General features: G+C 30.8%; 1 protein-coding gene across 1 annotated transcript in view; it reads left to right on the top strand.

Annotated features, from left to right (window-relative positions):
- LOC126738161 (ATP-binding cassette sub-family G member 1-like) overlaps positions 1-27,918 on the top strand; it is a 77,453-nt gene that overhangs the window by 10,300 nt on the left and 39,235 nt on the right. The window contains exons 2-3 of the mRNA XM_050443354.1: positions 14,543-14,660; positions 27,080-27,272. Coding sequence (XP_050299311.1) covers positions 14,543-14,660; positions 27,080-27,272 — 311 coding nt within the window. The remainder of the gene's footprint in view (positions 1-14,542; positions 14,661-27,079; positions 27,273-27,918) is intronic.

Raw genomic sequence — 27,918 nt, 5'->3', positions numbered from 1 at the left:
TCCCACTCAGTCATTCCAATCAGTCTTACTAATTTCCTGACGAAGACTATGCGAAGGCTGATTAATTGATTCTTGAAGGAAAGAATTTTGCATAAAAGACCATTGAATGTGCAAGAATACGCCTACCATACAGGCAAATCCACGATCCGGTCCTACACCACCTCGTGAGAAAGGTGGAGGGTGCTCTGGGAAATGAATATGCCTGGGTGCGTTCCTAGATTAACAGTGAGGTTGTCACAAAGTTCGTAGTTAGAGGCTGTCCACAGGGCAAGGTATTCCTCCTAACTCTGTGATGCCTAGTAGTCAATAGCTAATTAATTATTTAAGCAAAGTCTGGTAACCCAACCCAACCCAACCCAATGATGAGAGCCCTGCGTAGAGTGGATGCAGGTAAGGATCAACTCCAAAGAAGTAGAGCCTATACTATTCACGTGGAGATATCACTAGGGCACACTATCAGTTATGTTTATGGAAAGCATGCAGTAAGAATACTCCAGCAAGGTTCGGTTTCTGGGAATAACATTAACTTACAAACTTGCTGGTACGATCACGAAGTGATCTTAATTAAGAAGGTCACCTGCACGATGGGCGTGCAGAAGAACTTTTGGTAGCACCTGAAGTATGTCCCCTAAGATTCTTCACTGGATCTACTCGCCTATTGCCAAACCTTTTCTCACCTACATGCCTATGTTTGGTAGCTCTGTACCGAGACAGCAAAAATTCCAGTTCAACTAGATAGAGTTCAACGCCTTTGATGCTAGTGAGAGTGAGCATGGACAGAAATCTTGGTACAGGCTGTAAAAAAATGTCCTTTCTTTATAATGAGCAGTGACTAAATAGCACCTGAAACCATGAATTGTATGGATCTTACGACACATATCTTAGGCAGAGAGGAGTTACAGGACTCCAGTCTACATTGCTAAACAGGGGGACTATCTGGTATTCAGAAAACTGCAGACTGAACAACAAAGCTTGTGCAGGATTCTGTGGCGGCGCTCCATACACCAGCAGGGCAGCAGAGCAAACTCGCTGGAATATGGAAAATATCGAAATACAAAATTCTAAATTGCGGACATTGGTACCTGGCCGCTTAGGCTATGTTGGAAACGAGGAAGAGGACTCCTTTGCTAGACTGGTATCTGCAAAACGGCTAATAAGCCCCAAACCTTTAACCGAAATAGCCAAATGCGTAGAAGTGACAAGTAGACCCTCTAGAGATGGACGGCATGAGACAGGCTAAGGCACACATAGATGGGTCCTTTGCTTGTCTGACCAGACAAATACTGTACGTTAACCGAACATTGGCATTAAAGATGCCATCTTAATACCATAGCTAATGCGGACAATCGGGATTGCCGGTATGTTGGGAGGAGAATAATATTGCAGACCACGTTATCGGAGAGTGCCCAGCACAGCACTCACGCGCGATATGTTTAAATATGTTGGTACCACCTACAGTTTAACTGGAGCAGTGATATTAAGTCTTTCCATCTACAATGTAGCCCCCTCGGTGGGGCACGATGGCTCCATTAGGCATCCAATGTTCATAATAGACCCTTTGGCTCTCCACTGTTTTACAATTCAAAATATATCAAGAGAATATTTATTTTTTTTAAATTACCATCTAGGTCAAAATTAATAATTGATCAAATAGATTTTTGTTTAATTTTAATAGTTAAATATCAAATTCTTATAAATTTTAGAAAATAATATCGTCCTAGATCTGACACTATTAGTGACCTAATAAGACTGTTAAGAAAAGAATTTGTTAAAAATTCTTTTAACACAACTGCATTATGAACAGGACTGCCGTCTTATTTAAAACAGACCGATTCCAGGTCTAAGTTAGGGAGGATGGGAATAGCAAGAAAAACTTGGTTTTTATAGCAACTCAATGTATTTTGGGCTTTTAAAGTACCATCAATAAAAAATGGCCCACAATATGATCACCCAAAATACCAGCCCAAACACTCATTTCTGAAGATATTATGTACGAAATTAAAAACGTTTGTGCTTATTTTCCCAAGACCAAAATCAAACAATGAAAGAATTGTGTTTTCCATGTAAAGGAAAAGAAGATTAATCTGAGTGTAAAATATTTCGCACAATATTAATTTTCATTTGCTTTTTCATCATGATTCCACAAAATTCTATTCTCCGCCACTGGTCTTCGAAAGTTATCTGAAAGTTTTGAAAGATTTAAATCATTTATACCCATATTTTTTTTTTAATACTGGTGACTATTTTATACTCCATACCCAGTTCTTTTTTTCCAAAAGCACACTTATTCGTGTTGAATTCATTTTTAGGGCACTAAAACCATTTCTTCCAGTCGTTTGTTTGCTTCTGGAGCCTTGCAATAGAAGGTTCTTGCACTTTATGCACTTTGCACTTTACTGTTAAATTCCATCCATAAAACTATTTAATAAGTCGAATAGCAAAATAATGAAAGGCGATATTATTGTCATTTTACAAAAATTCAAACAAATACATATAGACGACCGAAGATGGCCGCTTATTGACGAGAGGAACCGGTGTTGTTATTATTTTGGACAAATTTTAACGTAATTTTCAGTTCCCCAACCTGTATAATAAGACAGGCCGGCAATTTAGTTTTAAAAATCTTTTCATGTAAAATACATATTCACGTAGCGCCATTTTCTATTTATTTATATAATAATATTTAGACAATAAATTGTATAAGTATTAATATTGTATTACTGTTATATATTAATACTATTGATTGTCTATTTAATTTTAAATTATATAATACTACAATTTATAGTTAAGAACAGATTCAACCTTGTTAATAACTTTTTTAGTTTAGTACATTTATTATTGTTAAATTAGTAATTATAAACCGGTAAAAATTAATAAGTTCAATGACCGATGACTAAAAATCGATGCAATGTAATGTTATGTTTCCGATCAAGTTATTTAAAATATTAGTTGCTTTGCTGCAAATAACAGGGTACACAACTTTCCCTTTCGCTCAACGATGACGTGGAAAGAAAGTTGTTTGATATGTATAATAACAAACAGAATTTGACTTTTAAGTACCTTTTAGTTTCCGCTTTATAGTTATTCATGTCTACGTCGCAGTATTACAAAATTAAGTATTTATTTTTCCTATTAAAAACGGGTGTTTAGTCATTTTGGGGTATACCTAGCTAATAATTAATTATACATATATTCTAGTGCGATTCACGTATAATTTTGCATATAATACTGAAATTAAAACATATTTGAATAACTCATCATAAATTGTCAAATAATTGTTATTATTTTTATATATTGCTTAGTAAACTTACAAAAGGATAAGATATGTTTGGTCGAATTTTTTATTTTTCACTTGTTCTTTGTATTATAATTAATTGCCTTAATTATTATTAATTGTGTTAACTAGATTACTTAGTAAAATTTATTTGCTTCTGATGAATTCATAATTAGCGCACATAATCGTAGTAATCGTTCAATAACTAATAGCCTTATAGAAGTCAATGAAAGGGCTCCAGCCTAATGAATTTTGAGATCACTGAGGAAACTACTTATAGTTTCCTCAGAAAATACTTATATTGATGCTCATGTCAGGTGCTCCGAAGGATTTCTCTATCAAGCAGACTCTTTATTGATGCGGCAGCTACACATTTTAAGATCTACCCGCAGTTTTGCGAATCTCAGTCTAGCAAGAAAGTTTTTGAAAAAAAAACCAAAGTGAAGCTTTAACCCTGTCTGTTTTAAAATTAAACAAATTTTTTTAAATATTTTCATAAGTACATCCTTTTTGAATATTAACCTGACACTACCCTATTATTTAGATGGAAAATAGTTAGGCTAATTAAGTTACCCATGTGGCGATAGTTATAGTTATATTAGACAGTTTCTATTGATGGTTGTATATAAAAAAATTGGTTACGAATTATATTTATTAGCTTATCGATTATATGTTATGTATATGTTTATATATTATTACATAATAGTTTATTTGCTATCTCATTTTCATTCAATATAAATATAAACAGCTGTTGTTCTTGCATGCAGTTCAGCAACTCTTCCCCTGTACTATTCCTTATTAAAAATACGCCTTTTCAATATAATCCAAGGATGTAATCCAAGATTTAAGTCGGGGGATTGCACAGGCCAGACCAATATCTGAATATTTGCTGCTCCAAAAATTTTCTAGTGATTCTTGCAGCATGCGGACTAGCATTTTCATGCATAAGTACAAACATTTTAAAAAAGAATCGGTTGCAAAAAATTATCCCCATATTTATTCTTGCTAAAAACTTCAGTGGAAACCAGATTAGTCTAAAACCAATCTAAACTTTAGTTCAAACCATCAAAGTTCCACCATAATAACTGTCAACGTCTTTAAAAATTGCGTGACATAGCACCAAGTGTTCACTAGGACGTAAACCAATCCTTGATTCGTCGGTAAAAAGAATGCATACTAGGGTTGGTCGTTTTTATACTTTTTCTTTAATTTTGACAGACCTGTGGTTTAAAAACTTGCTATTGGGTAAAATAATCTCGTGCAAATTAAAAAAAAAAAATCACCAGCGTTTGCACCTCCCGCTACCCCCCCCCCTCCCCCTCAAAAATACAAAAAAAAATATAAAAAGAAAATAATTTGCCGTGCTATAAAATAATGTAATATGGTCCTCTAATTACGCAAAAAAAAATTATTAAATTGTAGACATATTTAGACCCCCGCCAGCTCTTAAACCTAAAAAAAATCAAGCATTTTTTAACTTTTCCACTTACGAGAAGCTCTTCGCCTATTTTGTATATAAACAGATACAAAATAACCCAGAACTGACCACGGGGAGGTGGCTCCCATCGAGTTCCATCCACCCAACCATATAAGCAATTTCCAATTTCCTACTTCATAGTCTGATATGGTATTAAACTTTGGCATCTGGCTTCTAGATGCTATCGTTGTACGTATCCAACCATCTCTGTTGTTAAACCCACATACGGCCGACGATGCCTCTGTCACTAATTTGACACATCTTTCAACAGCCTGCGTATGGCAGGGTAACTTCCATAAATCTCCCTCTGAATAGCTGCTAGTTTTAATAAGTTCTTCAATTTCTTCATCAGACAGATGTTTCGTCATTAGTGGCTCTGTTACTTTGCACTCTTGCCAATTTATTAAATCAATATATGATTCCGCTTCAAAATTGAACTTGGGAATTTCAAATTTTCTTATTGTGCTATTCAAATTTACAGGATTTTTTTCTCATTCGACCTGCAACTTAATATTTTTCTGTACCCTAATTCTCTTATATGACGACGTGAGTCAAAGATCATCGTTAGTATAATATTTTTAGGATGGCCATAAAAGCCATTTCGTTGAATTACAGGATCAACTATTCGTTGAATAACAGGATCAACTACAGCTTTAAGTTCTTCACTTAAATATCTTGAATATTGAATTAGTTGCCAAAAGTGAAGAGCTCCAAATGTGCACAATGGTACAGTACAGTTTTTACTCGAAACCAAATCTTCACATATACTCGCAGAATAGGTTCTGTCAACACTTTTAATTTAGGCGGGGGATTTTGTACCGCAATGTAAGCCCGCAAGATACGATTTGCTGTTGTTAGCCATCTTGCGTGAGATAACTTGCCAGGAGATTTATTCGCCAAATTAGATGGACAGTTTCCAGTAGATATGGCAGTGCAAATCTCGTATAAATATTTTTGATCGCTACTTAATTCTTTTAAATTTACCTCAGGCAAATTAACTTTGATTGTTTCGTAGCACACGACAGGTAATCGCGCACATGTTTCAATAAGTTTGCCGATAGAATCCGAGAATGATAATGGTCCTGTAGTATTTCCGTTCAGATGTAGAACTAAATGTCGCAATCGCAACTCGTTTGCATGTAGTTGACATATTAGCCATTGCAAAGGTCGGTTAAGATTTAATTCCAACAAATGTATTACACCACCGTGAGGCCCAGTGTTAATGACAGTACCATCGCAGCCAACCACAACTAACTCGTTAGCTAATACTTAATTTTCGGTTAAATATTTTAGAATCGTTGAAGCTATGGTCTTTGCAGTACCGTTTTCAGGTGTTACGTGTCCTATATAATCGCTACCTGGTTACTTTGATAACACTATATGTTCTTCGACAATGAATTTCCTAGATGACGATTCACCCTGTTTTTTAATGTAAAGAGTTCTATCTTTGCGTCCGTCAAAATAGAGAGCTTGAAGACTAGTACCATCTTTTATTATATATTTTTGTAAATCAAGTCGTTGCCTTTTTCTTTGTCGATCTAATTTGGACTTGTCTATTACATAAGATTGATCAGTTTTGGATATCAATCCAACATCTTCCAGAACTGCACTGGCAATCATTGCTCCTTTTCTAATTGATAATCCAGCTCGGTCTATTGCTTTTGCTAATGCAGGAAAGTCGAGGGTTATGCCCGTAGAAGTTAACGGCTCTGGTTCAAAGTCTGGTTCACAGTCTGGTTTGCTTTGCACTGATATATCTAATAGATTGCCTTGATCAATTTTTTTTTCTGATACATTACGCGAAATGTTTTGTTGACTTTTGTCCTCCGGAATATTACGCGAGAGGTCCCTGCTTTTTCTTTTTTGTTTTTGCTGCAAAATTTTACTTGTTTTGGCATCTACTTGCCCCATAGACATTAATCGTGTAGTTCTCTGGTCGTTTAGGAAAGCTTGTTCCATTTTTGGAACTTTGTATAACTTCTCACAAATACACAAGTTAAAATCGGTACATTTGCACTTTGAAATATGAAAGAGTTTAGTATTAGCCTCATCACGAAATTTTTGAAGGGGTCGTTCCGTACAAATTTACCTGGCAGGGAGGCTTAACGTTGTTTAAATTGAATAAACATTTTTGTGAGTGTGTTTGAAGCTATTTTTAGTTGTTTGAAGCAGCAGTCTTTAATAATATAAATTTTTAGGGGTCGGGCAAAGTAAAAAATTGATATTTATTATGGGACCATTTGGCAACTTTTTTTACTACATGCATAAAAAACCTAGAGAACCGACCCACCCTAATGCATACCCATTCATGCTCTTACCAAATCTGATGTTCTTCGGACCATTCCAATCTCTTGATAGCTAGTCGTATGATCGCTTAAATTGGACAGTAGTTAAAAAAAATTTTGCAGATAAAAAAGCTCCTAAAAATGAACAGGCTCAGCTTACCAGGAACTTTTGAAAGCTAATATTGCCAAGTGAATACTTTCTTTTAACACAAATTTCGGGATAAGCTTACTTTGCACTTAATTCATGAAAATATCCGAGTTTTTTCCGTATTAGTATTTTTATGTCACATTACTCAACAATAAAAACATAGTTATTACGTATGTATATATCAGTTACCCGCCACACCCGCTAAATTCTGTCTATATGACGTGGATTTTTTGGTCAATTATTAAAATATAAATCTTTTTGTTTTATTAAATATAATTTAGCCGTAACCTTAAAAAGTCAAGTTAAAAAATTATTAAGAATTAAAAAGAATTAAGAAAATAATTAAAGATTTCATAAAATGAATACAACCTATTTATTTCCTTGCATGTCAGTTTGTTACTGTAAAGTATGCTGGCAATATTTCAAAACGGTCAAATCTTTTGCAAGCATTATAGGCTTAGGCATAATGAACCTTTCACATTTTTGACGTCAATCTTTTATCTATTTATTAATATAGCATCTGGGGTAACAGAAACGGTTCTATATTTGTTAATTTCAAAGCGTCGATCCATTCTCTTTAAATATTAATTAGGTTTTAATATATAGTCGTACTAGGCAAAAGGAATTAAGATAATACCAGACCAAAATAATTTGTGTAACATGCAAGTAAATAATTTATTAAAGTAATAAGGACTCTGGCTAAATTGAATGTTGTTTCATATATAGTTTTATATACGAGCATAGTGAAGTGATGATAATAGGTATTAAATCTATCAGTTGTGAAAAAACTGTAATTAACACACAAAATAAAATTAAGCAAAATACTACGGTATTTGTAAGGCTTGGTACCACTTTTCATTATATCGATAATTAACATTCTGCTATGCAAGCAAAAAAAAGATTTTTTGGCAAATGTTCTGAAGCTATTGCTCTTGATATTAATTGGTATTTATTAATTGATTAATTGATAGTTTTAATGAGCCTGTGTATGCCAGAACCTTAAATTACTTACAGTGTGGCAGACGGATCTGAAACACTTCGGCCTGAAGTAAGGGGAATGCAGTAGTGGAGACAACATGGCCGACATGTCCATTCATAAAAACTACACACGCGTGTGGTATTATGTGAAACTATTTAAATTCGATTTAAGGAAAATAATTTTAAAATTTATCATAATAAATTTTCCTTATTAATTATTCATTTGTATGTTTTATAGTTTCAGAAATAAGTTCTTTTTTTTTGGTATACAGGGTGTCCCACAATCAACGTCACAGGCTATAACTTTTTTATTTTTAACTATAAAAATTAAAAAAAAAATTAATAGCTATAGGACCACTACCCAAAATTACTTAAAAAAACTACCCCTAAGAAATACATCCCCCAAAAATGAATTTGTCGGGGGTAGTTTTTTTAAGTAATTTTGGGTAGTGATCCTATAGCTATTAAAAATATATTTAAAAAAAGATATACTTAAAGATAAAAAAGTTATAGCCTGTGACGTTGATTGTGGAACACCCTGTATACCAAAAAAAAAAGAACCTATTTCTAAAACCATAAAACATACAAATGAATAATTAATTAGGAAAATTTATTTTGATAAATTTTAAAATAATTTTCCTTAAATCGAATTTTTAGTTAACCAGGCGATTATATCTCGTTTTAAAGAGGATTTTGTTGGGGTTTTATCCTCCTGCACCGAATGATAAAGAGCATTGTCTAACACTATTACCGAATTGGCAGGTATATTTGGGAGAAGTTTTTCCGTGAGCCATCTAGTAAAATTTTCCCTATTCATTTGGCCATGGTAATCACCTGTGGCCAATCCGGCTTTAAATATTAAACAGGCATTGTCCACAAAACCCTTGTCGGAACCTGCATGAACAATTATTATTAGCCGACCTAAAATATCATTTAAAATATATATATTTCTCAAATTTAACGGGTCCTTGCCCGTAAAAAAATATACACACTGTTTTGTATTGTATGTTTACCCGTTGAACTAATATTTTTTAAAACACCAGTAACCGTATCGCTCTGCCAACATTTCTTGAACGTCAAATTATAATATTTTCGTATTTCGCGAAGATATTTGTATCTCCAGGAAAGAATATTGGGCCTCTCCATTAAGATTTTCCTCTTATTTTGACACTTACGCAAAAAAAATGCCATTTGACTTTAATAAAAGCCGAAGCGTTTCCCTGGAATAAGAAAAATTTGCCTCTTCTTTTAATTTTCTTAACAACTTTCTAGTTGTCGGAACCACTTTATATTCCAGGTAAAATCTGGTGATACAATGCCTAACTATTTGAAAATGAAAAATGTCATCTTTTTCGACGACAGTTTTCCGTGGCCGTTTTTTCCCTGGACTGGCTTAACATTTCATCAGGGTTATTTTGTCGCCTTTCTTCATCTTCCTTGTGAAATTTTCTCACAGATGATACGGAGACTCCGGTGTAAAGGGAAACGCGATCAAGCTTACGCTTAAGAGGCAATTTCATCGAATTATTTGCAGCTTCTTCATCGCAAATCCTAATAACAACAATACGTTTTTTTAAGAGGCACAATGTATTTCACTTTTTTTAAATAAACTATTATAACTTACCTGTAAACGTTTGCTATCACTTCCCTCGTTTGACTATGAAGGACCTTACCCTCAGTGAATTTATTCATTATAATAAATGTTATTATTCGTATATATGTAGACAATAATAAAACAAACTAAAAAATTAAATATTAGGTATTTCATGAAAATTACACTACCTACTTATAGGTATACACAACACTAATATTAGTTTTTCTAATTAATAGCCACAAATAAAACAAAATTATAAATAACATATAAAATAAACGGAATCCAAAAATCAACGATAAAACCTACGCCACTGCCCACCCTTGAATAGTAATCAATGTTTTGAAACGGCAGCAAGCATTGTAAACAGGTGACAAAGACGCTGTCCAATGAACTGTCGAAATAATTCATAACAAAAACACGTGCGGCGAGGGAAACCAACCACAAGCGTTCAGGTTCATAATGGCTGACCCCTATTATACAGGAAGTAGAGAAGTAGAAGTAGGAATGTAGAGGTGGAACGTAATGTTGCCAGATTTACTAAACATGATCCATTTTTTGGACAAACATTTAATTGTACCATTTATTTAATGGTAAAGCAATTGCGTATTAAAGCCAAAATGGAATAACTATTTAGATTATAATTCTTAACATTTTACCCTCTATATCTTGTGATTGTAAAAAATCTTATAATGCATATTATTAGAAAGTAAGTCCCGCACAATTACGTTTTGACGTTTTGAGGTCTGACGATGGTTAATTTTTTAAGTGAAACATGTAACCTTTTTAAATTTATTAGAGGACTTTTGAAACCGAGACTTTCTGCTTTTTTCCGTCTGTTTAAAAACTAATTATGAATACTATAATGTACACTATGAACACTATTATTTTGCATAGCAATATAATTTTAAGTGTCGTCGTCATTTAATAAAACATCCTATTCAGCTATGATATTTAGAATATTGAACAAAAAAAGGACTTTTCATATAGATAATTTTATGCATAAATTTTGGATATGCACAAATATCTCTTGATTACAAACTTGTTTAGTCTTTACGGCACAATTGAGTTCATCATATTTTACTTACTCTATCGTCATTGAACAGCTTTCTTTAAAGGAAGTATATAATCTTAATTTATTCCTAGATATAATGCGATTAAACTGTATGTTATAAAAATTCACAATGAATTATAAGATATAACTGATGGACGGTTAGAAAAACAACCGCAAAAGATAATATTTTTATTTGCAGACTTTTAAATTTAATTATTTAAAAAATATATCTAAGTTTATTATTTATTGAAAAACCTTGTTCATTCGTAACACGTAATTATAGAGTTTATATGGAAAATTCTGTTTTGTTATATAAGATATTTAAAAAATGTACATGTCTAAATAATAATTTCCTTTAAGAATTATTGGTAATTAAATTGGATATAATTAATTTAAAAAAAAAATGTTTATAAGTAATTCTTGTTATAAAATTAAAAAATATTTACCAATGGTAGATTAGGAAAATATTTTTCTAATGTTTACCAAAGTATTATTTACATATTAATTTATATAGAATTATCTGTTATTTTATTATAATTAACGGAACAAGAAGAGTGTTCCTTGGCCATATTATTATCTCGGGAACATTTTGTCGTATAACTTACGGGTCAAAAAAATTATTGGGTAAATCGGTCATGGAGAATCACTGTAAAATGTTATCAGATTTTAAAAATGAGCACCTGAGGGCGCCAGTGCCATCTTAAATTTTAAAATTGCATTTTCTTTAAATTTCTCTTATTAAACTAAAAATTGTTTTTTACATTTTTTAAGAGAACCGATGAACTGGCTCATATTCGTAAAAAAAAATAGTTATTTTGAAAACAAAGATGCTGTGGGCGTTCAATTATTTGTGCAATAACGTACTTCTTAACATACTAAACTTAACGTACTAAAGTGATTCTGTTAAAAAATGTGAAGAAAAAATTTTAGTTTAGTTAGTTTCTCTTGATAATGTGATAATGTGACAATTGGAGTTCTTTTCCCAAAACTATTAGAGCCGAAGACTCTGCTGTGCTTTTACGGATATTCGATCGATAAGCCAGCAGGACCAATGATGAAAGTTATAATAATAATAATAAAGACTTTATTATGCGAAATTTAAAGAAAATGCTATGTTAAAATATAAGATAGCAGTTACGCTATTTAGTGGTAATTTTAAGAACTTGAAAATATTTTCGAGCAATTTGTCATGTCCGATTTTTCCAATAATTTTTCTTATCCCTTAGTCATTCGACGAACGGTTTTCGAGGCATGACCAAGGAACAAACTAATTGGGTCATCCGGTATATTGTAACGATATCGGAAATATCAAGAATATTCGCCTGTTCTCCGTGATTTTGGAATAACTCAAGTGGCACACCGTAAGATGTCTCTACAGACGCGTGAAAAGTTAGCGAATCTTCTGGAATCATGGTCAGCCGAGTACATAAATAGCCGCATCGCCACTGCGAGTCACTTGTTCAGTGCAGTGCAGTCCGGAATATTGGAGCCATATTTAAATAATTTAAACGCTACAATAAACATGAATACCACCACGGAAGCTATTATTATACACTACATGCTAATTGACTTTCCATACGGAAGAACATAATTATATAAATTTAGTTAAGTTTTCAAATTATGTCACATTTTATTTTTTTAGATTCTTCTTGATGCAGAAAAATTACTTTTTCATGCTTGTATTTCCTTCCTTATGCGTTTGATTTATTGATTTATTTATTTAAAGGACATTATGTATTATATAAGTTGGTACAAGGTATTTAATTTGAATTAGTTTTTGCTTTAAAATGTAAAAAAAGTTACTATAAACAAGGAATGAATCAAGGCCATTTGATACGGTAAGCTTGGAATTTTAAATTAGTTCTGGGTTTCGACCTTTATTTTGCCGACATACACAGTTTTGTTTTGCCGCAGGGTTAAAATTAAATTATTATTTTGTAGTTTTATCGATTATCTGCTCACTCAATTAACCTATTCCAAATTTTTTGCAGTATACTATTGCCTGGAAGAAAAAAATATGAGACTAAGTATTTAAAAACCAAAAAATTACCAAACAATTGATATAATTGCGTAAGCAAAAAGTAATACGACTCTATGGAAGTTATTTTCGAGCATTTGAGGTTAAATACATTTAACAACTTAGTTAATGTTATAAAAGAAACCGATAACCTTAGATCGATAGACTTTTGGCGCGATGATTCCTTATGATTTTTCTCATATGCTCCTAAATTTTTCGAATTTCATGTAGAACACACTTTTTAACTACCACTAATCCTTTCCTTTAATAGATTAAGTATAAATTTTTAATATTTAAAGCAACATCAAATTTGCTAAGCTCTTTGTTTCTATTTATTTTATTTCTAAAATGGTATGCAAGATACAATCTCAAGATATACTAATAAATATCTTATTGGAACTTATATGGCCACATATCGACTTCATAATATAAATTTTCAATTAACCTTGGTTTCTATTTTTTTTTTATTTCTCCACGATAAAACATGTGTTTAAACAATTTAACTTAGGATATTAAGAAATATGAAAAAATTGCTTAAAAATAATGTATTTTTGCAAGTTTACTTTTAATTGGAATGTTTAGTTAAGTCCAGATAAATCTAATTTCTATTAAATGAAAAATATTACATTGAATAGAAATGCAAACAATTGTTACTTTAAATTACTTCGTAGGATTCTGTATTGACATGTGATATATTTTGGCATCTAATTTAATCTATTAAGTTATTCTAAAAAATTGTTAATAAGTATAAATATACTATTTTTAAGTTTTTATATAACCAAGGAAATACAAATAATTTCACCTCATATATAATAATAATCTTTTTAAGAATAAGCTATTTCATATAGACATTCTATTTCTACAGACTCTCTCTTTTAATACTTACCTTGAATTTGGTCTTAAAACATCTAAGTTTATTACCTAACTGTTGTCTTTTACGAAAGGCTTGCTTACTTTCGTATAGTAGCAGTTAATTTCACTGAAGAAAAAAATGTACTAGAAAAACATTGATGTATTTTTACTTTCAAATAAAAATTGTGTTAAATCTTTCTCATCTAACTATAAACTTATTTTCCCACGTAGAATTACGGCTCTCGTTGAGGTAGAAACAATGGGAAACATTGTCTTCACAAGACTTATGACTACATAAATACTGTTTTTATAGGAGTGATCAATTTATCTTTGTTGGAAAAGATATGATACGCATAGATACTCTCATGATTTTTTTTAAAATCTACTGACAATTTGCTAAAATATGTACTTCTGATCTCACCTTAAAATTTGCATATTCATTATTCTAGAAAAATCAAAAGCCAACCTTAAGTCTTATATATGTTAAATTTTCTATTTGAGCTGCCAGTGACCTCAGTCCAAACGAGCCTCGGTATTTAAAATCAAAATTACAACCAATTGAGAATAGTTTTGACTATAAATTATTAGTTTTCCTTTTAATAATATGAAAATTTAATATCTAATTATTATAAAAGGAAACTCTTCTAATATTATTCTTTTAATGCAGCCACGTAAGTAATGTGGTTTAAATTTAGTTCTCATAAAAAAAAAACACTTTTGTTCTCATGCTATTGTATGGAGATTCATGACGCTGTACTAAAATGAATACGTTGTTATGTGGTATGACTATATGTTTTTAATGGATTTTTTTATGATTACCTGATAAAATCGTATAATAATAATTCAAATTTATATTTCTATTACAGAATCCAAAAAGATTCTACATGGAGTCTCTGGAAAATTCAAGTCAGGAGAGCTGTCGGTCATCATGGGACCCTCGGGAGCTGGCAAGAGTACTTTATTAAATATTTTAGCTGGATTTGTGTAAGTAATTATTTGGTACATTTTCACAGTAAATGAATTTCTGGTTAAAAGAAAACGAAATTTTTGGTTATCACGACAAAAGATTCAAAGGAAATAAAATATTTTGGGAATTTTATGTATAGATTAAGTTGGCACATCTGGTATTGAGTAGGATAAATCTGAATGAGGATGGAGATCTCCTTTCGGAGAAGGTAATATGTAAAAACCATTAGTAATGACTTATTTCAGATTGTTGTCTAAAATGAGTGTAGAGAAATTACATAGGCCATTAACATCTATTTTAAAAGAATTTTTACATATATTTTAAGCTGGTAATAAGACTACATTAGCTGACATCGAACTAATCTTTCCAAAGCATTATTTCTATGAATCAGGATTTCTACTCAGTAGCAAGCTGACGTGGCTCACATATTACCTAAAGAGCATGAAGCATATATTTGGCTTAAAATAGTAACAAGGTGATTCTAGATTAAAAAATTAATATATCCACTCGCAGACATATTGCCCTAAGGAAAATATATCCCTGTAATCCCGCTTGTTTTTTTATATTTTATATATTCAAATTTTAAAACGATTATAAAAAATGTTTATATTTAATTAATGTTCATAGATAAAAAAAATTATTTAAGCATAATTTAGAAATCTAAGCATGATTCAAATTTTGCAAAGTTGTCATACTGTTTAATATTTTATTCGTTATAAAGTGGGTTTAAAGCGGATCATTACGTTAAACTTTTTTAGTGTAGAGAATATAAAAATATAGAAAAAGGAGATCATAAGCACTTATTCAATAATAAGAAATTCTTAAATTCCTTTATGCTTGACAATTGAAAAAGCGCTGGGAAAATCTAGAGTATACGAATAAAAAGTTTAAATATATGTTTTTAATGACCTTATACAAAATTGGGGGTACAAAACCAGGAGCTATTTTTTTGAGCAATAACAAATAATATAAAGATTTTTAATAATGAATAACAGACTTTTTTCGTATTGTATTAATTTTCTACGATAAGGTAACTTATATCGTTTCCGGCGATTTTTCTGTGTCTGTGTCTGTTACAAAAAACGCTAACAACTTTGTAAAGTAATTAATTTTTTTAAAGAGTGCTAAAGGTACTTTTTGAAGCCAAATTTATATCAATTTAAAGTATTTAGTGTATAATTACTATTTATTGCACGTTATTAAACGTTCTTTCAAATTATCTTCATTATATTTTTTCATATTTTAATAATCGAAAATTGGGATTACTAGTAAATATGTTTACGCATTAAAAAACTTGTTTATGCAAATTACGATCTTACAAATATTAACTTTTTTCCGTATTTAAATAAAAAATTAAAATCAATCTAATGATGATAAGTGCTACATTAAAATCACGGTAATGTGTTTCACAGTGCACGGGGTTAAAAACATAAATATTTACAAAGTTAAGAACATTTAAACATTTAAACTAAATTTCTCTTAAAATGTCTCAAAAAAGATTAACGTATTTTCGATAGATTAATAATAATAAAAAACTATATCCTTCTGACCTAAGCAGATACACTAAATATGTTTTCTAAAGAAAATCGGCATGGAAAATTTAATATAAAACATTTTTTTCACAATTTACCTTCAATTTGTTTAACTACGTTGTAAGTTAAAATTTTCGCAAAATGGGGAAATAATGCATACAAATTGAAATACGACATGCTAATATGTAACCTAGTTAAGGTACATACACACACACACACATGTTTTAATCTGCATTTACCTATTGTCTAGTCATTTCCTGTTATGAAATTAACTGTTTGTGCAGCATAAAATTACCCGCTTATAAATATTTACATGAACCGATTTTAACTCGTAATTTTAATTATCTGAATAATACTTATAGCAATTCTTGGACAATCTTATTTATAATATTTTTTTTGGACACACATAAGAAGAGTCATAGCTAATAAGACCTTTACATGGTAACTTTAATATGCATTTTTGGTATTTTGATTGTTTGCATTTTGATTACATTTCACAATATTTGCTTACAAAATGTGTCTTGACGTTATTCATATCTAAATTTTTATTTCAAACTATACCTACTAGTATACTAGTTTTAAGCTCTTGAATATTTGTGAGCGATGTAACAACATATCGTCACCTCAGAGTAACACTAGGACATCTAAAAGAAAAGCAATTCTAAGATAATTGCATATTTGGATATATTATGCAATACTACGATATCTCTTAAAAATATTCCCTCATTTAATATATCCTATATGTTTGTGTTACATATGACCTAAAGTTAATTTCTGCCAAATCTTTATTTGCAATTATCTCGGAATTACTTTTTCTTACATATCCTAGTGTTGCTCTGAGGCAACTTGCTGAAATCAACTTGCTATTGTTTTATTAACTTTGCAATGCGCTTTTATTTTTTTTTACAAATACGGAAAAAAGTATGCAACTTTTGTATAAAAAGTTTTTCTCTATCGTTTACATTAGCCCTGTTTATGGGCACGCAAATATAAAAAATGACCCTGTATAAATGAATGTGTTTATTAGCCTTTAGGTTAAAATCCTGTTTTTACAACTAAGAATTTCCATTTTAATTTCCTATTTGCGTTCCTAATTGTATTTGTAATACTAGTACTAAAGTTTTTTTGTTTTGTTGTGCAGGTTATGTGTACTTTTTTAAAAAGTATTTAAATAATTTTTTTTTTTTAAAACAATTGAATTTTTTACCCTACCTATAAAACTAAAATTTTTATAAAACATAAATATTAGAGTGCTTGGGAAAAACAGTCAATATGGAAAAAAGTCATAATTTGCTTAAAATTAAATAAGTAAATTAAGTAACACGATGGAAAAAAGTGGGACTAACGTTTGATAAAAAGAAAATAAGTCAAATTAGGAAAATACATATTCAATCTGTATTTTTCTAATATGAGTTCTTTTCTTACCAAACGTTGGGCCTCACTTATTTCCCATTTTTTACAAGACTTATTTTATTTTAATCAAATTATGACCTATCCTGTTTTTCCCAGGTGCCCTAGAATTTATTATTACACAGATTAATGACGAAATTCTCTAAAATGTATTTTAAATTTTTATGAATATAAATACAAAACATTGTCATAAAAAACTCCAGTTCTTATGTTAATTTGATATACGAACCTAAAATAAGTAACCTACACTATATTTAAATTTATAAAAAAATATATAGTATTATTATACACAATTTGTAATAAAATTTTATAGTTGAAATGAAAGAAAATAAAATATATTGTAAAAACAACCTACACTAACGTGTGTATTTGAAATGCACAAATTGTGTTTTTTTTCTTGTACATACCATGGTAAAAAAACACTAAGAGTTCGCTTATTCACTGAACAATTATATTAAATAAATATAAAATATTGTCACAACATTGTATATATAGTACACAAATAGTGTACTATATATACAATAAAATAAATCAAATTGATACACAATTTGATGATTATAGAACCACAGTTGTTTAAACACAATAGCATAGAGAAATTCTACACAAATTGATTCTGTACCATTTCCAAAATCAAATTGTATGTAAAATCTATACAATTCTTGAATTTTTATTTACCTATTTTTAAGAGTGCTCGATCAGCGATATAGCTTTTGTAATACCACTATTTCATGAACGTTCATAAATATGTCAAAAAAGATTTTATGGACATTTTAAAGTAGTTGTGGGCATTCATTGGCAATATCCAGTTTCTGTGTCACCAGTTTAAATATTGCTGAAATTTATTAAGTATATTAGAACATTCACTGAGCCACATATCCTACAACCATTAAGTACCTGTTCTATATGCTATTAATCGGCGTTGACCCGCAACATCTTTAGCCAGTTATGTTGTTAATCTTTGATGTAGTCGCCGCTATATATAATTTATTTTGGTCACCTGTTAAAGAACCCGGCAAACAATGTAAATAGTAGGTGGCAATTTAGTTGTGCTAACTTAAAGGGGTTTCGACAGGTGCCCAAAATAAATAATTTTAGGCGGCAACTATAAACAAACTGCTACTATCTGTTTTTTTTTTTAATAATTGAAAATGCATTAGAAAAAAGCCGTAAGTTGTGAGCAAAAGCACTGGTAATAAAAAATGATTATTATTTTGAAAAGTATAAGGATTTCCAATCTTTTAGCAACTGCAAGAAGTAAAAAGCTAGTAACCTTGCTTAAATGCTCAGCATATTAAGTTAATAACTATTCATTGGTTCTTCTTCACTTCCCACTTAATTTCAAATGTATTTTATTTGATTTATTCCTAATAAGAAATACTTTATATGAAACTGACCTATTACGGAATTCACGGTGTGATTTAAAATAAAATTATAGCATTCTAGTATCCTGGTGACTACAAATGTACATTTATTCTTTTAACTCAACCACTTTATTCAAATGCTTTATTCACATGAACTAGTAAAATTCTATTTAATAAACGTTTTAGATGTATAATAAACAATTTACGAAATTAACTTAAGAAATATTTAAATATAAATAAACCGCAAAAAGTGAAAATCTATTAGCTATGGTTAAATGCTCAGCACGCTAAGATTAATACCTGTCATGGACTTTTACTTCAGTTGCACTTAACTTATTTTTAAAGCAATATATTATATATTGTAATAAGTATACAGGGTGTCTGAGACAAAATAGTCCAATAGTTCACCCTGAAAATCCTAAAACATAAATTGTTTAGCTCAATAACAGCCAACCACGTCAAATTTAATGTTGAGATGACATTTATTGACAAAAATTGCATTTCTCTAACGTCATCTCCTTCCGCCCAGAGCACCCATGTCAATTTTTTTATTGATAATGGGGATCGAGTAATACCCTGAATTAAAGGCAATTTTATTATCTACATATCCCTATTATAATTTTTTTTTATTTTATTAATTTCCTTGTCAAGAAATATGAATAAATGTATTATTTATATTTCTGTTAATAGAATCGTATTAATACAATCGTTAAAAATGATCTTCGTTGGCCTTTATATAAAAATACAATTATTGTTCAAGTACAATTGTTTAACACGTCTGTGCACGTTGGCGAACATTTCGGGCGTTATTAATTGACATTAGGTAACAATAAATACAGTTCATCCCAAAAGTTTGTCTAAATTCATTTAAAATTCAGGGGTGTGTTCGAAAAAAAAACGCTCGGATCCCTCGATTTTTATTTCAAGTTGCGCATTTTTGTACGTCAAGTTTGTATATACAGGGTTGCTCAAAAATAAATTACGACCATCAACTTCATTTTTTCAAATGAGAGCACCTTTTTTTTATTTCATTTTTGAATTTAGCGTGGAATTCTATGTATGTTTCATGCATCATGTCCTATACCTAGTCAAAGATAATTATACTAACGAATAGATAACCCACGTAAATGGCAAGCTGTGAACCGACAAGGAGACATCAATGCTTCCTTAAATAAGAATATTTTATGCGCTAACCGTGTAAGAATCGAAGCGACGTTGCCATTACTGATAACATTTTAAATTTTATCTAATTCTCTCGCGCCGCGCCGCGCCGTATAAAGGCAGAACGAGGTATTCGCAAAAATTAAGTTTTGGGAAAATGGATGTTTTAATTAATTTTTAGTTTATTCTTAACATATTGATTTAACTTATTATTAGAAACTTGTGACTATTTTTTGCCTTATTTATTTAGATACACTGAGACAAAATTGCTTGGGTCTTAATATCTAGTGAGGTTTTGTTGCCTGCATTATGTGCCTCTGTAAAACTACATAAAATATTACACCTGCCATATTATTTCATTGAAAAAAATTGTAAAAATCGCGAAAAATTGTTGAGTCATCATTTTGGTTTTGTTCGCAATAAAATTAAAAATTCTCCATTAAAAAGCTAAAATTAAAAAAAAAATGCACGTGCCTAGAAAAATAAAACGATTCCAAATCTATAAGACTTAATTTTTGGCATTTTTTGCATTGATTTGTCTTTGTACCGCATCGCAGAATTATTATTGATAAGGTCTTAATCTTTAAAGTTGACATTTGAAGTTAATTAGGAACAAAGTGGAGGAATATGTTTTAATATGTTTTAATAGAAAATAATTCTCACAAAAATTTTAAATAACAAAATCAAAGAAACATTACTAGTACCTATATTATTTTTATGAAAAAACTTAAAGTTATGGTTTAAAAAATAATAGGATATCGGAGGTTTCCAATTCTTATATAGGCCTTTAATCGAAAATACGAGAGCATGTGTTGCTTTTTTTGAGGAACGCCCTAAGACACCTAAATCTTCAAATCCTTCAATGAGATCGAGTTTTTTGTTGTATTCAATTAGTTTTTTAATGCTAACCTCGTCAAAGGCTAACACAATTTTTTTTAAATTTTTGGTCATACCCTCACATTTTTAAGATGATACTTTAAACCGTTGTTAATATCTGTTTTAAATAAATTTTCGCTCATCCATCTTCGTATTGTTGAAACGGACGGTAAAATAAAACCTTTACACCTCAAAAACATATATGCCGCAGGAGATTTATAAAAAATTGACACAGGCACTGTCCATTTAATTGCATCAAAATAAATGTTTTTGGTACTACTGATAGAAATATTAACAACGGCATTTCTTTTAAAATTAAAGATTTATTATTTTTTTGTTTTAACTGTAAAACTCGCATACGGAATTGATTTTTTTTTAATTTACTTTTGAGAATTTTTATTTGTTTTTTTAACATTAATTTTCTTGGCGTCATTGTATGATTTGGAAGTTTAATTATTTCCTCTAGTTTTTTTTGTATTATGATCGCCTTCGTTTAAATGTAATTTTTTCGTTACATTTTCGTTGGTTGTCGGACTGTCTGTAGGTAAAGCCCGTTTTTTCCCCGAATAGGTCCTTTCTGGTGATAGTACTTTTAAATTTTTATCCGTTGGGAAATATACGTAGGGTATTGCATTTGTTTTTAAATAACGCCGTTTTTCCGTCCGAAAAGCGCTGTCCGCAAAATGTCTCTCACACAAGTGTTTATTTTTCAGGATTTCCAGATCCATACCAAGTAACGTTGCGTTTCCTAAAATCGGTAAATAATAAAAATACCGTTTAATGATTAATTTTTATTTCGGGTGTTGCATCGCCAAGAGGGACCTAGGAAAATATTGACTCTCCTTGTAGAGAGAAAAAATATTTAAGTTAATTAAAGAATAATAAAATCTTCTACCAACAAAATAACTTTTATTTTTTTTAATTGGTCTGTTTAGAGGTTATGTCCAAAAATCTTGATGAGTTTTTTGTCACGCTGTACTTACAGGTACTGCTCAAAGTAAAAAGCCAAATGACTACTGTATTTACTACCAATACAGTAGTCATGTATAAAATGACAAACTTATTTGACGGTCCACTAGTCAAGATAAAAAAATGTTGGTTGTTACCTGTAAATACATTGCAATAAAAAAAGATAATTTTTTATATAGATTTTTGGCTATAAAGCTTAATAAAGCGCACAGAATCGGCGTGAATTGATATATATGTCAAAGGTATTTTGACTATCAAAGTAACAAGTGGTAGAGATTTAAGCTATTTTAATAAGTAAAAAATGTCTGTGCGTGACGTGCTATTTTATTGCTGTGCTATTTTATAGGCTGTAGATTTTAGTGCTCTTTAATAAATTTTAATACTTTTTTAAAAATAACATGGGATTTCCTGTGTCCCACTTAGCAATGGCAACGCTAAGTATACAAAACTGCATGAGCACTGAAAAACGATGGCGCGCAAAAGAGAAATTGTATCAAAAATATTTATATCCACAATCCCATCCTCAAACTTCCCCAAAATCGGTATCATATAATACCTACCTATTTAAAAAGAAAAGCGTAACTTATATTTTTTGTCAACCTGATGATCTAAATTTGACGATTCGCTTTAAAATTTAAGGTTACAATTTATCTTTCTAATTTTTGAGTTTGTATACTTTAAAGTTGGTCAAGATCAGAAGATTCAGTATAATAAAATAAAATAATATATTTTTCGCCTTCACTCAAAAAGTTCACTTTATTAACTTTTACAGATGAGGCAGTAAAATGATTAATAGGGAGTAAAATGATGAAGTTTACTACACGAGCTTTAGCGAAGGCAGTAATTTTAAAACGCCTATTTTACTCTAATAAATAACTATTATTATTTGTTATGGTACTATTTTTAAGGTTTTATCTCAAAGTAATTATTGTTTTGGAATATGACTATTTAAACCGATATTATATATTTTTATTATTTAAATTTAATTTTCAGTATTCAAAAATTAACTTTGTACATCACCTCATAGTTATACCACCTTACACATTTTTCATTCACCTAAAAGTCAGAAAATTATAGTTTTTGGTTAACTGTAATTTTCATTGCCGAATAGTTCCCAATTAAAACTTGAGATAGATATAGATTGTAGGTGATGTTCATTTCACAGGTATTCAGCTGTAACTTTGCGTAAAAATACATGTATTTATACCTGGCTCCTCTAGGACTCACAGTTAAAGACCCATGAAACGAACTTTAGGTACAAGGTGTTCCATTTAAGAGGAAAAATGGCATTTTCTTATTACGATTTTCAAATTCTCCGAGTTAAAATACGTCGATGATCAATTTTTTTAAATATACCGGGGAAGTCCAAAAATATGGCGTTTTTCCTCTTAAATGGAACACCCTTTACTTACTTACTAAGGCACTGTTAAGATTAAGTATGTTTATAGAACTCTAGGACTTACCGCAATTTAAAATCCAACGTTCGCAAATACTTGGATTTTTATAAGGAAATTTAAACATCTTTAACGTAGCATTCTCTCTTCTAGTTCGCCTACAGTCATAATATTGGCATACATTGCCCGACATTATGTATTACAGAACCAGTGACAAAATTTAAAAAAAATAACAGAATTATTTGTAAATAAGTTTTGTCAAATATCGATAGAGAGCTTTGCCGGTGTTGATAACCTGTATCGATACGTCCGTCACAAGAGCGAATAACAAAAATAATATTGTGTTGCTCAGCAGACTCTCGCCAAATTAAATTTTGCAACACAGCGAAGCGATCGGCCAGATTTCAACGCGTAATTTCACCGATGGATCCTCGCTCGAAAAGCGAGGATCCGGTGGTCAAAAAATTTACACGGGATGGATTTTCTATAGTTTACTATTATTTTCTTTGACCTAGTCAACAGTTATCAAAAAAAGGACGACCAAATATTATTATTGAAGTTCACCTTACGAGTCACCTTATCTCTGAGAATTTTTATACAGAGCAAATTTCCATTCATTCGTGTTTTTTTATTATTGGCTGGTGACCGTGTATTTTCATAGAAACTGTATGACAGTTGTACGCCAAACAGATATCGTCCACGAGCAAAGTTGCGGTTTTCACAATGGTAAGGTTAACGGAACGAGAAAAAATAGAAATTCTGTGCATAGTTGGGTTTGGTGATAGAACACGTACTCAAAGAGAAGCTGCTGTAATTATTCAATAAAATCCATCCGGAACAACTGAAAATGAATGGTAGTGTGAACAGACAAAATTGTCGATATTGGGCAACAGAAAATCCGCATTGGATGATGGTGGTAAACACCCAGTACCCTCAAAAACTAAATGTGTGGTGTGGAATAGTGCGCGGAAGAGTAATAGGTTCCTTTTTCTTTGCCTTTCTTTATCTCGATTTTCTCCAATTTGAATAAGTTCCAGCTTTATTTCCAAATCCATTGGACCCAGACTATCCTGACGAAGAACTAATTTTCCAGCAAGATGGCGCTCCTCCGCACTATGATGCCACTGTGCGTACATTTTTGGATGAAACCTTTCCCAATCGGTAAATAGGAAGGAGAGTACCCATCAAATGGCCTGCTAGGTTGCCTGACCTAACACCAATGGACTTTTTTTTGTGGGGATACCTCAAGTCGAAGGTATTTGTTAATAGGCGAAATAATCTAGACGACTTAAAAGTGACAATTCGCAGAGAAGTGCGCACCATAACTCCGGAAGTGATTGAAAATGTGCAACGAGACTTTGTTGATCGCCTTGGATATTGTCAAGCCGTGAATGGCAACCATTTTGAACATTTAACTTAATTTTTGTTCTTTTTTTATTTGTTACATGAATCGTCTTTTTTTCGATAACTGTTGACTTTAGATATAGAACATGATGCATGAAACATACGTAGAATTCCACGCGAAATTCAAAGATGAAATTAAAAAAAGGTGCTTTCATTTGAAAAAATTAAGTTGATCGTCGTAATTTATTTTTAAGCAACCTTGTATATACAAACTTCACTTACAAAAATGCGCAACTTGAAATATAAATCGACGGGTCCGAGCGTTTTTTTTTCGAACACACCCCTGAATTTTAAATGAATTTAGACATAACTTTTGGGTTTCACTGTATACCTATTTCGAAGATCTTCAAGAGAGTCAGGTTTTGTGGCAAAGACTTTGGTTTTTAGATGAACATATAAGAAACCTCTAGAGAGGTAAGATCGGGAGATCTTGCAGGCCGTTTTACAGTACCCTTCCAACCAATCCATCTTCGAGGAAATACGTCGCTCAATAAATAAAGAACGGAAGCAGCATAATGTGGTGATGCCCCATCTTGCTGAAACATGAGTTCATTTTCTAGAAGATTCCCATCATGTTCAAGTAACTCAGTTATTCTGAGATTGATGGCGTCCTGCAGAAGTTCCAAGTAATTTTCAGCAATAAAATTTGTATTAATAAGGTTTAACAACATTATCACCCAGGATATCGACCCATACAACAATTTGTGTTTTTATTGCTCACTTTGAGAAAACAGCGATATCAAAATAAAAATAACTAAACCAACAAAAGCGTCAAAATATACAGGTATTTAGTTTATTTAGTATTTATTTTAATTAGTATGTTTTTTGTCAAAATAACTTTAATTTTCGGAATGTGTTTTTTGGTTAGAGATAACGCCTGGATAATTTAAAAAAATATATTTATACAGGCAACAAAATTGCAATATTTAAACTTTTGAAGAATGTCAGTTACTTTTATGCAAATTTCTTGAGAACGAATTGATAAAATAACTATAAGGCTATACTTATAGAAAATAAAATTACCTTTATTTTAAGGTATCACTCGACCCCTATTCCTATTTTAAAAAGTTGATATGGGGGCTCTGGGGGTAAGGAGGTGACCCCCCCTCAATATTAAATTTGACGTGTTCGGCTAAACAATTTATTTTTCAAGGTTTTCAGGTTTTGTCTTGGACACCCTGTATAAATAGAATGATAGTCAATTTTTTTTAATTTTATTCTTTGGCCATCGAGGCTAAATAGATAAAATTTTCCAAAATTATGACCGAACTTATAGAGACTAAAAATCTATGCTATAAAATGCTATTGGGGTCATTGAAATTAGTATCGCTTAAATTTGGCGAATTTGGTAAATAACAATATGTTAGTAAGAAAGGATTTACCAATTTAAACCTTTCAGCAACTTATAACAAAAAATAAATAGTATAAATATGTATAGACAAGTGGCGATCATGCGTTCATGATAGCATAATTCTTAAAAACTCGAATATTTATAATGTGATTAGGAAATTATGGTTATCTTCTTCGATTATGACACTGTAGAGAAATCCAACAACATCTGCTCAACAACATTATAGTCATTTTTTTTATGAAGACACGTAGTAATTGAATGGTGCTTTGGGTCAGTTAAAAGATAGTTTTCCTATTTTGTAGTATATTGAAAATATACTATATCATTTAATTAAATATATTACCTGCTAAAATTATATTGTGGTTTATTTTTATTCCTTATTGTATAATAATTGTAATGAGGCAAGATTTTTGTGTCATTGTACTAGTAACAAACTACTGATTTAAACCACTCAGGTATATTAAAAATATTGGAAATTTTTAAAATATAGGTATGATTAAAATGTTATTTTAAAAGCACTTCTATTTTATTTTAGTAGACAATATTTAAATGCGAGAAGCGATTTGTACAACGTGTATATATTTTTCTCTACTAATAGCAAAGCGCTTTCGGCTAATAAATAGCCATCATCAGTGCTACGAGTCAAAATTTAACAAGAAACTGTCTCCCTAAAGGAGACAAAACATAATTTTTTTTATAAACAAATGTAGCCAAACGTACATCACAATTTAAAATTAACAAAGTTTATATAATAACAGTTCAGACATAGAAGACAATAACCATCATTTAAAAGACTATATATACATAGACAAAACGGTTAATAAAATTGTGTATTTAAACTTTTAAACACATATTCTTAAACTATGCTATTAGTGGAGAAAAATATATACACGTTGTACAAATCGCTTCTCGCATTTAAATATTGTCTACTATTTATCCACGTGTACACAGTCACTCTTGCAAGTTATTTTATTTTAGGACAAAAGGAAGTACAGGTGACGTCACACTAAATAACATAGTCCGAGATCAAAGCCCACGGTTTCGCAAGTTATCGGCCTACATTCCTCAAGACGAAGAGCTGCGTCTAGGCCTGACGGTCATGGAGGCCATGACTTTCGCGGCCAACTTAAAACTGGGTTATTCAGTTTCCCGTCAATATAAAATGCAACAGGTGAGTGCACTTATATTGTGTTTTCCTGCTTTTTTATGTTTTGCAATCATATTTTTATGTGATTCATTTATAATGATTAATGTAATTGGTGAGTAATAGAATAATAATAATACATGAATAATGATTACTTTTGTTGTTGATAATGATAATGATGACGAAGAGAGTGCTTCATAAAAATCAACAAAGTGAACAGTTATAAAAGCTGTATTTTGTAATTTGTTTCATAGTTTCAAAGAACTTATTTTAAAAACCTACAAAACTTTTTTTTATTTTGTTTTTTTTTTTCTAGGAAAAATGAAGTGCTAATTCTAGGGTATTTTAGCTATTTGTTAAAAAATTGCTATAAGTAGCTTATCCTACACTGTCTATTTCTGTGATTATTGTTTGAAGATATGAAAAAATTGATAAGTAAAATATTTTGATATTAAATATGCCAGTCATATGTTGACCAAGCTCAATAGGAGTACAAACCTTATTTCTGCTTTTTTTGACAATTTAACTTCATAAAGAGCGAAAGACACATTACATAAAATGAATTTTTAGGTATTTATATACCTCTCCTTTCATATAAACGCTTCGAACCTAATTTTGGGCCGCTTAAACATATCCTACCATCAGCCAAATCTGTATCCACTTAACTCGCATA

The sequence above is a fragment of the Anthonomus grandis genome, chromosome 7, assembly GCF_022605725.1.
Source record: "Anthonomus grandis grandis chromosome 7, icAntGran1.3, whole genome shotgun sequence".
In the NCBI taxonomy this organism is placed as follows: domain Eukaryota; kingdom Metazoa; phylum Arthropoda; class Insecta; order Coleoptera; family Curculionidae; genus Anthonomus; species Anthonomus grandis.
This window is presented reverse-complemented; position numbering and strand designations above follow the sequence as displayed.